The sequence below is a fragment of the Dermacentor albipictus genome, chromosome 1, assembly GCF_038994185.2.
Source record: "Dermacentor albipictus isolate Rhodes 1998 colony chromosome 1, USDA_Dalb.pri_finalv2, whole genome shotgun sequence".
Classification (NCBI taxonomy): Eukaryota; Metazoa; Arthropoda; class Arachnida; order Ixodida; family Ixodidae; genus Dermacentor; species Dermacentor albipictus.
Window position 1 is genome coordinate 228078917 of NC_091821.1, and position 17139 is coordinate 228096055.

At 43.0% G+C, this 17139-nt stretch overlaps 1 protein-coding gene across 7 annotated transcripts in view; it reads left to right on the top strand.

The window, feature by feature from the left end:
• LOC139054251 (probable phospholipid-transporting ATPase IIB) overlaps positions 1-17139 on the top strand; it is an 84356-nt gene that overhangs the window by 17598 nt on the left and 49619 nt on the right. For all 7 annotated transcript variants that reach the window (XM_070530971.1, XM_070530974.1, XM_070530977.1 and 4 more), the window contains 5 exons: positions 7043-7210; positions 12483-12629; positions 12752-12832; positions 13069-13218; positions 15499-15588. In XM_070530971.1, coding sequence (XP_070387072.1) covers positions 7043-7210; positions 12483-12629; positions 12752-12832; positions 13069-13218; positions 15499-15588 — 636 coding nt within the window. The remainder of the gene's footprint in view (positions 1-7042; positions 7211-12482; positions 12630-12751; positions 12833-13068; positions 13219-15498; positions 15589-17139) is intronic.

A 17139-nucleotide genomic window follows, 5' to 3' on the forward strand; every position in this document is an offset into this window, starting at 1 on the left:
TTAGGCCTACGAGCCATGAAATCGACAACCGAATTCGTAATCAGCGGCGTCTAATGGATTAGTCTTCATAACACACGCTAGCTGAGAGAAAGCAACAATCGCAGTCACTTTCCTTAGCTTGCGAACTTCACGTATTACCACGAATTTAGCCCAGTTTGGTGCTAGGTTAGAGCCGTTGCTTCGATGGGTACCGCCATGTTTGTTGGCGCAAAGCTCCTGCTAAACCGGCAAAATAGCGTGCCCAACGCAAAACCCAAATGCAGTTTGGGTCTCGCGTGTGCGCAGGGGCTTCAACGCTGTTTTTTTGGGGCCCGAAACGTTTGGGGTCCCTATTCTAAAACTCTATTATACAACACAAGGTCGTGGGTTCGACTGCCACCAAAGGTTGAGGGTTCGTAGCCTTTTTGTACCATCATGTGGTCGGGCCGTTAACACCGAATTTTTCATCTCGTGAGCCATTGAATGCTTTCAAATTAATAATAAAAATAACTGGGAAGAAGAGAATTCGTGGGTTTTTACATGCTAAAGCAACCCGCTGGGGTCGCTTAGTGGCTGTGGAATTGCGCTGCTAAGTACGAGGTTGCAGGATCAAAGCCCGGCCACAATGGCGAAATTTCAATGGGGGCGAAATGAAAAACTACCCGTGTACTTAAATTTAGGCACACGTTAAAGAACCCCAGGTGGTCAAAATTAATCCAGAGTCCCCCACTACGACATGCCTCATAATCAGATCGTGGTTTTGGTACATAAAACCCATAATTTAGTTTAATTAATTCTTAATGTCAAAGCCACAGCTTGGCAATGAGAGACACCTAGAGTGGGGCTCAGGATTAAACTTGTCCACCTAGGGCTTCTTACATAACTTTTTGCATGTTGCCCCAAGTAGAATGCGGCCATTGAAGCCTGAAATCGAACCCATGATCTGGTTCTCGCCAGTGGAACGGCATGAGCACAGAGCCACCATGGCAGCTACTGGTTAATGCATTGGGCTTACATAAACTTTGAATGCAGCAATTTTTCTGCTTTGCCTGTGGACTAACGTCGCCATACAGTGTAGTAGCTTGTTATGTCAGGCAGCTTGTGCTTGCTGTTGTGTAGTTGTGATGCCATAAGTGCACAGGCTTAGAAAGTTCAGTGAAAGAAGTGGGTGCTGCAAGGTTAAGGGTTTGAGGAAAGAGTGGTTGTTGTGGAAATGGTGACAGAAGACTAATAAATATTCATAACGGCATCACTAATTTTGAATAACTTGGACCTTACACAGATGCTTGAGCAGGAGAAGAGGGACAATGCTATTCAGATTTCTAAAAATTCATGCTTACATGGCAGGACATTTAAATATAGAGGCTTTCTATTTCAAAAACGTTTTGTAGATTGATCTAAATTTTGATGTTTTGGTGGTTCTTTAACAAATGCTTACTTTAACAAGGAGTATCTTTTGCACTTATATATTGTGAGCTAAGAGAAATGAGATAAACAGGAGTGTTTGATTCCATGTGTCTGTCTCCGAGAATGCAAAAAATATCTGTGCGTCCCCCTAGGCCGTCAAACTAAGTTTTCTTGTTTTTGTATGGTTGTAACCCTAATTCAGCTGTATTCTAAATGAAGATTATTATAATAGTTAATTAGTACTGGTTTGGAAGCGGTTGCATTATTCTGTTGGTCTGCTAGCTGGTATGTTGTGCTACAAGTAGACAGAGCACTATTTTGCTATATCGAGTGTTTGTGCAAAGACTTTAGGCAATATTTAAAAATTGCCTGTGGCAAATAACACAATTCCAATCATTGAGGTGGTCTTTATGCTGAAGCGGGCATTACTAGCACAAGAAATCGAAATTCATAATAAATTAATTAACAAAATTTTACTAATTAAGCTTTTACATAATTTTCTTAAAGCACTTGTTGCAATTTACAAATTTTAGTCGGTGAGACTGCAAGACATATACACTTAAAAAAAACTCTTTGGATGACACCATTTTCGCGATATGCGTCATCAAACTTGCGGTAAAGTTACACTGTCATTCTACTTACTTTATTAACAAAACGTCAAGTGCCGTTTTATGCATTGAAGCACAAATGTAACTGAACTGTCTTGTATTTATTTGACAAGTTTGGGAATGAATATCTTGAAGCTGGTGTCATCCTGAGCAGAGTGTCAAACTTAAACTTTTTTCGTTCCGGTTTTTGTTTCGGTTCGCTGAAAATGGTTCAGTTCCGGTTCAACTCCAGAGTGAAAAAAATAACTGTTCAAACCAATTCGAATTGGTTCAATTTCATTTGCATAAATGTACAATGATTACAGGAAAACAGTACAAATGTATTTTGTACAACTTGACGCTACTGAGAAATTGCACTGAGCAATTACGCCTGTTGTTTGTTCTTCAGACCACACATAATTGGCAAAATTGCCGCACGACTGGCTGCTCAAGGCACTTAGCGTGTATTTGCGGGCTTCTTTCACGCTCGGAAAAACACTGTAGCACGTATTGAGCAACAAAAACCTGTATCGGGAGATTTTCATGTCACTCTACAATTTTCTCATTGGCTAATTATAATATTTGCTAAGTTGATTAAATAATTACGACTAATTATGTAATTAGGCAGGATTAAAAACATAATTTGAGTATCTTCAAGCGATGGCAAACAACATTATTTTGGTTCTGTCCAGCTACGTGGCATTGACATATTTTTAATGTTTGGCTAAATTTAGGTGGGATGCCCTGTATGTAGGCTGCACTGTCTCGAGTATTTTGCATGTATCACAGTCTCGCGAGTCCGCATGCCGGATGCGATGCAAATCTTGTCACATTAATACACTTAAAACCGTATTAACAGTGCGGCTACATTTAAAGTCACTGGAAGATGGTGTGTATTTACATATGAGGTAGCATAGTTGAAGCCGCAAGTGCAGGCAGTGCAGGGATGAAAAGAGCCAGAAAAGGTGGTTCAACCTGAACCGAAAACAGTTACTTTTTCCTTTCGGTTTTGCTCTGGAGTGAAAAAATTTGTAACGTTCTGGTTCTGTTCCATTTCGAGCAAAAATCGTGTTTTCTTATGGTTTCCGATTCAATTCTCGTTCAGTACCCTGATACTACTGAGAAATTGTTCTGTTGCAATTGAAACAAAGAAGTTACTTTTCTGCTTAGATGCAAAAAATGACGTTTTCCTAATAAAGTAAGTAGAACAGCGCATTTTCCCACTAGTTTGATGGCACACACCTTGAGACCGGTGCCACTTTCAGTATTTAATCAAAGTGAATATGCCTTGCAAACTCACTGGCTACAACTCTTAAATTGTAATATGAGCCATAAGGTGATTAATAGTGAAAAGTTCATTAGCAGATATTTGTAAATTAGTCAATTATGCATTTTGAATTCTCGTGCGAGTAATGTCCGCCACTTCGAGTAATCCAGCTCAAAACTACAGTTGCGCTATCTTCTGCAGGCAGTTTTTAAAAATTCTGTATAGTAAAAAAAAAAAAAGACCCTACATATGCAAAAGTATAGCTGATTGGACAGATGAGCTGAATTTCTTTATTGTCGACAACCAGTAATTACCAGCTCAGTAATAGAAGCCATTAAAGGCTATAGGCTAGGAAAGCTTCATAGAGAACAATCAACAATAGCATTGGAAAAACTGCAGTTTTGCCTGAAAGGCAAAGCATCAATTGCAATAGCAAATTAACAGCTATACAAAGTAAGGATAGTAGTTTTATTGTTCGTATAAACGTGTAAACACTTGCTTACTAACTAAATTAACAAGCATAGTGTCAGTGTGCACAGGCAAACATGACCACGTCTCGCTTAATGGCCACATTCACTCGCTGTCAAAACGCTAGCATGAGGAGGTGCGGCAGCAGCTGCGGGCAAAGCGACCTTCATGCTGTCTGCGGCTGCATCAACACAAACTGAGTGGTGAGAACACAGCATGCACAAAGGTATGAGCCATTAGTACGCCTAGACTCTGCCCCCCAACGCAGATTACTTCCAGGATACAGCTCGTGCGGCTGCACAATCAGTAGTTGCTGCCAGAGTACAACGCCACCGCCCCTCCTTCCCCTCCACACGGTGCCTTGCGTGCGATGGAAGATGGCACTCATCTTGCCAACTTTCTTCTCTTGCACGCGTGAGATTGAGCTGCAATCGTCGGTTCCCATCACATGTTTTCCCTCGCATATACAGCATACAGCACGCAGTGACGGTGTTATTGCCCTTGTACTTTATACAGAATGTCGCAGCGATGACAGAATTGCACCTGGAGTGTCCACGTAAGGGCTATCGCAATAAGGAAGACTAAAGTTAAAGTGTAGCTAACAAAGTGAACCAAACATCGCAATTTTTTTGCCTATAGCAGGTCATATCTAGATGAAACACTAACACTGAAATGGGGAAGCAAACAAAGCAGCAAAAGGGGTGGTGCCATTCTGCTAGTGATTTGCCAGTGTGTAAAGTGTTGCCCTCTCCAGTGGGGAACCAGAGCTTCTGATGTCTTAGGAATTTTGTAAAGGGAGGGAACGCCACAAAGATGACAAAAAGCATCCTTTAGGCTGATAACAGTAGTTTTGTAAAAGGCTGTTCACTTGTGTTGGCCCTTTCTTATTAGAGGTGCTTTGGATGCTTATTTATATGTGCTGGGTTCCGTGTGCCTAGCCAGTGGACTGCAATTTATGCTGCACATTTACTGCATGTGTGCTCTATCTTGTCTCGGTTTATTAGTTTTCTTTTTTATGTACAGGCTGTTCACTTGTGTTGGCCCTTTTTTATTTGTGGTGTGTTGGATGCTTATATATATGTGCTATGCAGTGACCATAGGATGGTAAGATCTAGAATCAGCCTAGACTTGAGGAGGGAACAGAAGAAACTGGTACATAGTAAGCCAATCAATGAGTTACTGTTAAGAGGGAAAATAGAGAAATTCCGAATCAAGCTGCAGAACAGGTATTCGGCTTTGACTCAGGAAGACGACCTTAGTGTAGAAGCCACAAACGACAATCTTGTGGGCATCATTTAGGAGTGTGCAACAGAAGTCTGTGGTAACTCTGTTAGACAGAATACCAGTAAGCTATCGCAGGAGACGAAAGATCTGATCAAGAAACGCCAATGTATGAAAGCCTCACCCTACAGCTAGAATAGAACTGACAGAACTTTCCAAGTTAATCAACAAACGTAAGATAGCTGACATAAGGAAGTATAATATGGTTAGAATTGAGCATGCTCTCAGGAACGGAGGAAGCCTAAAAGCAGTGAAGAAGGAACTAGGAATAGGCAAGAATCCGATGTATGCATTAAAAGACAAAGCCGGCAATATCATTACTGATATGGATGAGATAGTTCAAGTGGCTGAGGAGTTCTATAGAGATTTATACAGTATCAATGGCACCCACGACGATAATGGAAGAGGGAATATTCTAGAGGATTTTGACATCTCACAAGTAATGCCGGAAGAAATAAAGAAAGCCTTGGGAGCTATGCAAAGGGGGAAGGCAGCTGGGGAGGATCAGGTAACAGCAGATTTGTTTAGGGATGTTGGGCAGATTGTTCTAAAAAAAACTGGCCACCCTGTATATGCAATGCCTCATGACCTCGAGCGTTCCGGAATATTGGAAGAACGCCAACATAATCTTAATCCATAAGAAAGGGGACGCCAAAGACTTGAAAAATTATAGACCGATCAGCTTACTGTCCATTGTCTACAAAGTACTAACTAAGGTAATTGCAAATAGAATCAGGAACACCTTAGACTTCTGTCAACCAAAGGACCAGGCAGGATTTCATAAAGGCTACTCAAAAATAGACCATATTTACACCATCAATCAGGTGATAGAAAAATGTGCGGAATATAACCAACCCTTGTATATAGCTTTCATTGATTACGAGAAAGTGATTGATTCAGTCGAAACCTTGGCAGTCGTGCAGGCATTTCGGAATCGGGGGTGTAGAAGAGCCGGATATAAAAATACTGAAAGATATCTGTAGCGGCACCACAGCCACCGTAGTCCTCCATAAAAAAAAGCAACAAAATCCCAATAAAGAAAGGGCATCAGGCAGGGAGATACGATATCTCCAATGCTATTCACAGCGTGTTTACAGGAGGTATTCAGGCACCTGGATTGAGAAGAATTTGTGATAAGAGTTAATGGAGAATACCTTAGTAAGTTGGATTCGCTGATGATATTGCCTTACTTATTAACTCAGGGGACCAATTGCAATGCATGCTCACTGACCTAGACAGGCAAAGCAGAAGGGTGGGTCTAAAAATTAATCTGCAGAAAACTAAAGTATTGTTTAACAGTCTCTGAAGAGAACAGCAGTTTACGATAGGTAGCGAGGCACTGGAAGTGGTAAGGGAATACATCTACTTAGGGCAGGTAGTGACAGCGGATCTGGATCATGAGACTGAAGTAATCAGAAGAATAAGAATGGGCTTGGGTGCGTTTGGCAGGCATTCTCAGATCATGAACAGCAGGTTGCCATTATCCCTCAAGAGAAAAGTGTATAACAGCTGCGTCTCACCAGTACTCACCTATGGGGCGGAAGCCCGGAGGTTTACCAAAGGATTCTACTTAAATTGAGGACGATGCAATGAGCTATGGAAAGAAGAATGATGGGTGTAACATTAAGGGATAAGAAGAGAGCAGATTGGCTGAGGGAACAAACGTGAGTTAATGACATCTTAGTTGAAATCAAAAAAAAAGAAATGGGCATGGGCAGGGCATGTAATGAGGAGGGAAGATAACCGGTGGTCATTAAGGGTTATAAACTGGATTCCAAAGAAAGGGAACCGTAGCAGAGGGCGGCAGAAAGTTAGGTGGACGGATGAGGTCAAGAAGTTTGCAAGGACAACATGACCACAACTAGCACATGACCGGGTTAGTTGTAGAAGTATGGTAGAGGCCTTTGCCCTGCAGTGGGCTTAGCTAGGCTGATGATGATGATTATATATGTGCTGGGTTCAGTGTGCATAACCAATGGACTGCAATTTGTGCTGCACATTTACTGCATGTGTGCTGTATCTTGTCTCATTTTATTACTTTTTTTTTATGTAGGGATTTGTGCTAACTGTCACACTGATACGAGAGTGCATTGATGACTGCCGAAGATATGCACGGGACAGAGAGGTCAACTCACAAAAGTTCCAAAAGTTAACAGCCAACGGTGTCACTTATATCCCCAGCTCAGACATTCGTGTCTCTGACCTCATCATAATAGAAAAGGTAAATTCATGCTTGGTTACTTCCGACCAATTCTTTCTTTGCATTTTTATGTGTACATCACGGTAATGTCAGATTATAGTTCTTGAAGACACCAGACATGCTCCCATTTATGTGCATATATGTATATATATAATACTGACTGTGCCACATTAGCTGCCATGTCTAAGTGTGCCAGTAAGACTTAACATGCATTTGAATTGTGCCTCATACATTCGTCATTGCCAAGAACTGTGTGATAACTGTGCTGCTGCCATTTGGCACTATTCTTTGTAGTGTTTTTTAAGTAAGAGACCAGTGTTGCTAGCTTTGTTGAAATACGACGAGCAAACTATGCTTTAATAGCTGGTCCAGTGAGTAGTATGTGTGGCTTTTTCCATGCAAAAACATGTGTGACACTCAGATCCAGCTATTGCTGTTAAACAAAGAAGTTTCTTTTCAAATGCTGGCACAGGCTTAACTGCCAGGAATGCAAGCTGTTCGTGAAACAATACTTTGCAGCTTATGAAATTGGAGCTATATATCCAGCTGGAGCTATATAGCCACGGAGCTGTAGGCTCACCTTTCTTCAGGTAGCGCATCACTGAACTGATGTGGCATGGGGTACAGCTCAATTTATTACATGCAGTAAGCCCTCGTTATAAATGAAGCCACTTTATTTTAATTATCACTTTATTCGAAATATCACCCAATACCGACCAAAATGCATGCATTTTAACTCTTTCGTTACCGCGCCTATTCAGATCGATGCTTTAGATCGCTAATTTCGACATGTTGGAGCCTTTTCTTATCCACTTAAGGCCATCCAGTAGTTAGTGCAGGTACTGAACTTTCAGAATCAGTTTAAATTTTTGCGCTCTGGCAATGTTGGCATTCTTGACAGACCTTTTTGCAAACTAATGTGCACATGTTGTAGTGAAAAGAGGTGTGGCTGTCACCTTCTGCCACTCGAGAAAAAAGCATGCTGCTGATGATTATGCTGCATTAGCATCAAAATTTTGTAATCGTATGACTCCCAGCAAGTCAAGAATTAAATTATGTCTCCGGCTTTGCCGTCCGACAGTGCTGAGCGGTGATAATCAACCGAAAATAGTGCCAGCTGTTCACTTGTGAGCTTTGGTTTCGAGTCCAAGTTGTTTTATTCTGCCAGAGTGTATTTCTGAAGGTCCGCCAGTTGTCCAATATGTGGACCTGGCATTTTCAACCAGTTTCCAAGAGTTTTGGTTTCGCTTCTCTCGTAAAATCCAGGCAAGGGACGCTACCGGTGTCACTACACAGTTATCAAAAGTCACTCCCATGGTGTCATCCCGCGCGGCTGCGTCGCGAGAAAAGCGTCGTGCTTGAAACTGTGCTGCACCCGCGTTTTACTTTAGTGATGAGGACTCGGTTATTATTCTGAAAATGACAGCAAAGCACATTCAAACTCTGATGGCAACAATGTTTTGGGTCAGCATGTGACATCCACAGCTGTTCACCAGTGAGTTTTCTTTACGGACTTAAGTGGCCTCTTTCCTTGTGCACTCTTATCTGCCGTACTTTTTGCATGGTTTGAGAGCTTAACTGATTATCTTGAGGGTGCATACTTTGTGTGGTTATGATGTGCTGCCATCGGCAACAAAGAAACGTCCGTTCAATCCAAGAAGGCCGCCCCTAACACATTTCGGCCCAGCACTACGGATGAGCACAAGACAGTTTATAACGGTGTGGAATTTCTTTCTACTGTTCTCTGCAGAGGTTATAAAGACAGTCCGCAAAATGCAAACAGATATGCTTCAATGCGTAATCTTGTAGTTGCCCAGCTACACTGAGAGCGATCGGCCCTGGAAGAGGTGAGGTACAGGACTCTAGACGAACTGGCGAAGTACATTCCTTGGGACTTCTCATCGGACCATCCTCAGAAGGTCTATCCTCAGAAGCGCTTGCCCTCCCAGTTTGTCCATTTTAATCGTGACAATTGCGTTGCGCAGCACGCCGATTGTCACGATCGCCAGATCTACGATCACTTGCAATCGTGGAGCTGCGCATCGTGATCAAGAGAAGCTGTCATGGCATCGGTGGAAGTCGTAACAAAAAAGCCAGTAAAACAAGGCCACGGCCACCAGTGTGCAGACGCTCCCGCACTTGTTTTCACGAAAATTGTGCGAATGCAACCGTGCGAGTTCGTTCACCAATAGGGAAATGTGATTAAGCCCTTGACCTCCTCACATGCCCTTGCTCGGTGGCTCGGGTGGCAAGATAAAAGAATGTTGCCACCTTTAGTTTTATTCACGTGGCTTATTCACGCTGAGTGAGTGAGGGATCCTCTCCGTCGGCACATCCTTTTCCTCCCAAGCTGTGTCTGTGCTTTATCAGACAGCATCGTGATGGAACTAGTGCACAACGGAACAGACAAATGTTACTCAGCGTTGCCTGCCGCGTTCCCGGCATGCCCAATGTTGCACAAACCAAGACATTGCCTCCTTTGTGCAGCTTTCACAAAGGAGACAATTGCAACCAAAAAATTCAATTTCAATCTGGCTCAGTCACATTCGAAAATGCGCTGTGTGACACCCTTATCAGACTACCGTGAAGTTGTGCTATTTCAGCTCTGCTTTTTTATTTTTTGTGGAGTAGTTGCTTTTATCGAATCACCACTTATACCATCCCGTTTACTTCGTTCTGACGAGGGTTTACTGTACCTTCTTCTTGGGAAACAATTTTTATTTGTTCAGGGCGTAAGTAGGAACACTGTTAACCAGCTATTGTAGGGAAGGAAAAATATGGTGGGTACTACTTTTCCTTACCACAAAATGGAAGAATGGGGACAAAGTTTCTTATGTGGGGAATCAGTCCAAGGCAAAGAGAGCCCATCAAGACAGTGCTAGCGTCAAAAATTTCCCTTCAATACATACATGCACTTAACTACAATATGAATTATTTCTTAATATATGGCAAATGAGAATTAACAGCTTTGTGCACATAAATGGTGAAGAAGCTGAAATGTGATTGCTTGAATTTTTCAAGAGTGAAGACTGAAGAACGGGAACTGTGCTTCTTAAAGCTAATCTTTAGTAATAAATGAGTGTTCATATTGACACGTGTACTTATCTTTACCGGGCGACCACGTTTCGCCGCCTAACAAATGTAATCGCACAGCGAGGGACGCGCATGCATCCGAAGTTTCTGGAAAGTTATCGATGCTTCCATCCGGCTGTCTGTTGTCGCCGAACCCTGTCTTATCTGATTTCTTCGCGTGACACGAATGGTGTAGAACTTTGTGGAAGGCACGCGGGTCCGAACGATTAGTCTGGAACATTCGACGACTGCAGTATAAAAGCCGACACGCCTGACCCGCTGATCAGATTTTCGACGATCGCCGACTGTGTTCGCCGCTGTCGTTGTGCTTTAAGTGTACCCTGTTTTGTGGGCACAGGTTCGCCCAATAAAAGCTAGTTTGTCTTTCACAGTACTGCTACTGTGTTCTTTAACGTCACTACCACGTGACATCTGGTGGAGGTGCTGGGTAATTCAGGTTGCACCTCAGGAGCTCCCAGTGATCGCTGAACCTCATCTTTCACGATGTCAGCAATCGAGGCTACTTGAGGCTGCGACGAATTCAAGACCTTGCGGAGTTCTTCGCGCACAATGGCCCTTATGGTCTCTTGGAGATCAACGGAGCCCAGCGCTTGGACGGCGCACTGAGGCGTGAGCACTTGGCGGTTATATTGCCTAGTGCGCATTTCTAACGTTTTCTCAATCGTCGTAGCCTCTGTCACGAACTCGGCTACGGTCTTCGGTGGGTTTCGGATTAGTCCGGCGAAAAGTTCTTGCTTTACGCCTCGCATCAAGAAACGCACTTTTTTCTCTTCGGACATTTCCGGGTCGGCGTGCCGGAAAAGACGGGTCATCTCTTCTGTAAAGATAGCGATGGTCTCATTAGGTAGTTGGCCTCGGGTTTCCAGCAGAACTTCGGCCCTTTCTTTTCGGACAACGCTCGTGAACGTCCTCAGGAAGTTACTGCGGAACAGGTCCCATGTTGCTAGGGTGGACTCTCGGTTCTCGAACCAAGTCCTCGCGGCATCTTCCAAGGAGAAGTACACGTGTCGGAGCTTATCTTCAGATGTCCAGCTATTGAAGGTCGAGATCCTTTCGAAGGTTTCGAGCCAGGTTTCAGGATCCTCCGACGTAGCTCCACGGAAGGTAGGGGGCTCTCTGGGTCGTTGAAGTACGATGGGTGAGACTGGGGCAGCCATTGTGGTTGTCGTGGCCACAATCTTCTTGGTCTTCTCAGGCAGAAGTCCGTGCTCCGGGGGAAGCTGTTGTAGACGACGGCTTACTCGATGGTCCGTGACTACGTCGGTGCTCTCTTTACGGTCCGGGCTTGGATCACGGCTTGTCGGGGGCGTGCGGTACATGGACCAAAAGCACCTCCACCAGATGCCAATACGTCGGATGTCACCAGTGACATCCGACGTATTGGCGCTCTGGGCTATGAGGTCGTGCCAGATGGCATTTCGCATTCACAGCGGCGCCGCGCACGATCTGAAGTGGTCCACGTGGTGCGCCTTAAACCCTTTTACGGGCGCTGACAAACTTCGCCATTTTTTTGTTCTTTTCATTGCTACGAGTGCTTTTGTTTATTACCTTCGTTTGTTTGCAGCATCGGGTCGATGCTTTTTAAGAGGGGGGTATTGACACGTGTACTTATCTTTACCGGGCGACCACGTTTCGCCGCCTAACAAATGTAATCGCACAGCGAGGGACGCGCATGCATCCGAAGTTTCTGGAAAGTTATCGATGCTTCCATCCGGCTGTCTGTTGTCGCCGAACCCTGTCTTATCTGATTTCTTCGCGTGACGCGAATGGTGTAGAACTTTGTGGAAGGCACGCAGGTCCGAACGATTAGTCTGGAACATTCGACGACTGCAGTATAAAAGCCGACACGCCTGACCCGCTGATCAGATTTTCGACGATCGCCGACTGTGTTCGCCGCTGTCGTTGTGCTTTAAGTGTACCCTGTTTTGTGGGCACAGGTTCGCCCAATAAAAGCTAGTTTGTCTTTCACAGTACTGCTACTGTGTTCTTTAACGTCACTACCACGTGACAATATTGTTGCTGCCTTTTGCTTTAGATGTGCACATGGTGCAGCTCTGTTTTCACGAGTGTTAGTTGTGCTACGTTACCTTCTTTCATGCAGTCGGGGAGGGGCAGAGATTAAGCGAACTGAGTTCGTTTTGGAGCCATGTCTTCGCTTCTGGTATTTCAAGAGCTGATTTGACTTGTTTCCATTTAACAGAACCAAAGAGTGCCTGCAGACATGGTGTTGTTGCGAACAACAGAAAAAAATGGCTCCTGTTTCATCCGAACGGACCAACTTGATGGAGAAACAGATTGGAAGCTGAGAGTTGCTGTAGACACAACACAGCGCCTGCTGAGCATGGAGGTAGATAGCTGTTTGGATACCCCTTTTGCATGTTCTGTGTGCTCCCTGATGATGGCAAAATATTTCATTGTTGTGCTCAATAGACCGCCTGTGTTTTGTTTGCCGTGTCGTAAATATTGCAGGAATTGCTGGAGATTGATGCGTGTGTTTATGCTGAAGAACCCAAGAAGGATATTCATTCATTTGTAGGGAAATTTACACGGGTATGTAACCACTGTTCTTATTATAAAAAAAAAAAAAGAAGGCATGTTTTTGAGATAGCATAGCACAACTACGTAATTCAGCTTTCTATTGCCGGTGCCTGGCGTCATAGCCTGGCACCTATGGTTTATAGTAATACTTGTGTTTTTACTTTCATTGGTTACTTTGTTATGCCTCTTGGTTTTGAGTATATCATTAGCTATGTTTAAGAAGTGCCTTTTCTTCTTGTTTTGTTTAGCATGATGGTGATGGTGCTGAAGATGCCCTGAACATTGAAAACACACTATGGGCCAACACAGTTGTTGCATCTGGGACTGCCATTGGCATTGTAATTTACACTGGTCGTGAAACAAGAAGTGTCATGAACAACTCTGAAGCAAGAAGCAAGGTTAGATCTTTTCAGAAAGCCTTTGTCTGGTTTGTACATTAATCTGGCATATTGTGGTAATTTTCTTGTTAATGGCCTTTCATGCCAGTCATTTTTTATGTCTTTACTGTGTGACCGCATTTCTCAATTTCTTTTGACTAGTCAAATATGTCTGTGTTTGATTGCAATACCATTAATCTGAGGCACCTTGTGCAAGTATTGCTAATGGTTTGGATACTCTGCGCTAGCACAAAAATGACAGGGCCTAGGCAGGCTTTCCTACAAGCATGTAAGGAAAATATTTGCAGTTGTCATATTTTCACAATTGCAACACAAGACATACTGTGTTTGCACCTGTTTTGGGGGAAGTGGGGAGTGCACATCTGATGTCTGTTTCAGGGGTGCAGTATCCCCCTCAAACCCGAAGCCCTCTAAGGTGCATAATAACTTTTGAAGTCGGTTCCTATTATCAGCTGGTATATTATGAACGTGAAAACACCATTTCTTGTTTCAATATTCCGGTTAGATGCTGGAGACTGCATCTCCATGTAGATGGAGAAAGCAACCGTCTCCTTACAATCCTTGCAACAAAAAAACGTTTTTATTGGCCAGAAGACGTAGATTAAAATCTAACATTGCATTTTACATTGGCTTATTGATGCTGCATCCGCTATTTTTGTGTCAACTCAAAGTAACCGAGAGGCACTTCATGGTTACCTTTTGTCACCTGTGACAACCCACTATCCTAGACCGAATTGGCTAGAATTTTCACAAATGCTTGCAGCAATAATGTGCCTAAACCACTTTCACACAGTTCCGTAAGCTTCAGATCTTAAATTGGGCTGAGCTAATCCTGGAAAGTAATGACATCCATGTACGTAATTGGGCACTATGGGACCGAAGAGGACTGAAACTATGTTCTCAATTTACATCTTCCACCAGTAGCTTGTTTTTTTGTTGTTTTTTTTTTGAGGGTTTATTGAGTGAATTGAAGCGCTTCCATTGAAGTGCTTCCGTGAATGTTTGTGTTTGTTCACTATCTACACCTTTTAGCTCTTATGCTTACAGTATGCAGAGCCAATTCATTCACAAATCTGTACACTTTTGGAGTTTCTTCATTTACTGAATGCGAGGTTGCAGGTTTGATTCCTGGCAGGGGTGGCCGCATGCTAATGGGAGTGGAATGGACTCATGCACCATGCTTTTGGTGTGTGGTAAAGAACCCCAGGTGGTCATAATTAATTGGGAGCCCTTCACCGCAGTGTGTCTCATAATGCACTATGCAATTTTGGATGTTAAAACCCGCAATTTAATTTTGGACTGTCTTCCTTTACTGCAGGGATGAGGACATGTTACGGTCCTGAATGAAAATTTAGTGTTCCTTTTCATATTGGCCCCCTCTGTGCATCAGTAGCAATTACAAGAGGGAACAGCGAAATTGTTTTCAAGAAATGATCGCTTGCATCATGTGGATGCAAACCTGGCACATGAATATGCACCAAGTGGCTTTCTTGTTGTAACTATTAATCTCGTGGAAAAGTAATGTTGACTATTAATTTTGAGCCACTTTAGCCTCTTCAGTCCAAGCGCAGGTGTTGCATGTCTTATTCCTCACAGTGGTACTTACTGTTGGATAGCAAGATAGCCTCAGGTGGTATACTTATAAACAACACTGGGTGCACAATGCACAACATGCAAAGGGGCCTGTCTTTCGAGACACTTCCACCAAAAATTCAAGCTCAGAGACTGCAGGTTCCTTTCAATTAAATTCTTGGCACTAAAGTGTTGTTTGGTGGTGCAAATCTTCTTTTTATTGTTGAATGTCTAGTGATTGACAGGTATGTGCAGGTAGCGTATAACATGTAAGCAAGCTTCTTGTGAAAAATCTCCAAATAATCTTCTGTGCGCAGCTGCCACTGTAAGAGAAATCTCCAGTTCAGGTTTTAAGTAGCTTCTCTGGCCTGCAGTTTTTGTGACATAACTAATCCTGGGGTTGTAGCTTCATAAGATTAAATGCATTTTGGCAGTGGCAGCATGGACAAAAAGGTGTTCTGTGCTATCATTGGTTGTCCAAGCTTGAAGTGACAAGCAAGCAGAGTATTAAAATGCAACTAAATTCTTAACTTCTTCCTTTTACTGGCAACATTTAGAGCTGAACTTTGGTGATTGGCATTTATGTGAAAAACGTCTAGGGGCAGAAGACAGGCAACTAGGTTCCACACGATGGGCAGTAGCCATTCGGTTAATAAGTGTGCACTAAAACATTTTTTTGCATATATTGGGCTACATTTTAAATCGCAGGTTGGCCTTCTTGACTTGGAAATCAACCAGCTCACAAAAGTTTGTGTGGCCGCTGTTGTAGGTTTGGCCTTGGTCATGATCCTTGTGAAAGTAAGTAAAAAAGCTTTAGAACATGATGACATTGCAGAAGCTTGTTTCAACATTTTTGCCAAACCTCTTCAACATGCATTGCATCTGAATGTGCCGGGGGCAGTCATGAATATTTAAAAGTACCAATGTGAACTGATTTTTGGGCGCGTAACTTTACATGACGTACATTTGGTCACTTGGAACAAATGTTGATGTGAAACCCGGAGTGGGTGTTGATACCATGTACAGTATAGTCTACTCTTAAATGGTACAGCTGTAGAATACCAGCACCAATTCCTACTCTTATTAGACAAGAAGAAATCTGCAATGATCTGTTATGAATTCATGTCTACATAACGCATCATATCATCAGCCAATTTTCTTTAAAATATGAAGGTTTCTCAAAGTTATGTATAGTTAAATGCCAAATTGGTGTTCTCTATAAAGGGCCCCTCACCAGGCCCCATTGCAAATTTTAGTCATACATTGGAAGTTCTAAAACGGTGTCTAAAGATTGTTCTACTGAAATAATTTTTTTATCGATTTATTATTCAAGGAGATATAACAAATTGAATGCCCTGTTACCATACTGCCAAGAGGTGAGCTCGACTCCCAACAGAGAGACTGTCTCTCTCTGACTCGAGTAGCCTCCACACGCAACATTCCTTCCCCGCCTTCTCTTATAAATTTCCTTGAGAAGGAGGACATGTGGCATATGGATTGAAAGTTCAGCTGTTTTCACGGGCACGCAGTGCTGTGACGTATGCACTGCGCTACTATGTTTAAATTGGCCAAATCTGGCGAGGGGCCCTTAAAGAGTTCACTGTACTGTACTCTACTGGGGCAGCTTAATGACATTCAGAGAAATCATAATACTGATTTTTGTTGGGCACATTTTTTATCATACCTAAGGGGCGAAGCTCTTCAGTAGTTGCAAATAAATGCTGTGCTTTGTTTTTCATTTCCTGTCTTAGTGTATTTTCATGTCCACTGCCGTGTACCATGCAATTAAGATGCACTTTTTGTATTATTGGCATAATTTGGCTTACTTTTGACGACATGGCAAAGTGGCAACACTGAATATAGCATACATAGATTATGAAAAAGTGTTTTATTTAGTAGAGATACCAGCCGTCATGGAGGCATTGCTTAGTAAAGGGGTAGAGGAAATGTACCTGGATATCTTAGGATCTGCAGAGATCCACAGCTACCATAATACTTCACAAGAAAAGCTGGAGAATACAAATTAAAAAGTGTGTCAGACGCACAACCTCTCCAGTGCTATTTACTGCATGCTTGGAATATGTTATTCAAAGTGTTATATTGGGAAGGTTTAGGCTTGAGGGTCAACAGTGAATACCCCGGCAACCTGCAGTTTGCCGATGACATTGTCCTGTACAGCAACGCTGGAGATGGCTTACAACAAGTGATTAGAGACCTTCACTGGTGAAGTCTATGAGTAGGTTTGATAACAATAAAAATTCAAACAGCGCATAAACGACGGGACCAGAATGAGGAGGAGACAAACACGGCGCTGTGTTTGTCTCCTCCTCATTCTGGTCCCGTCGTTTA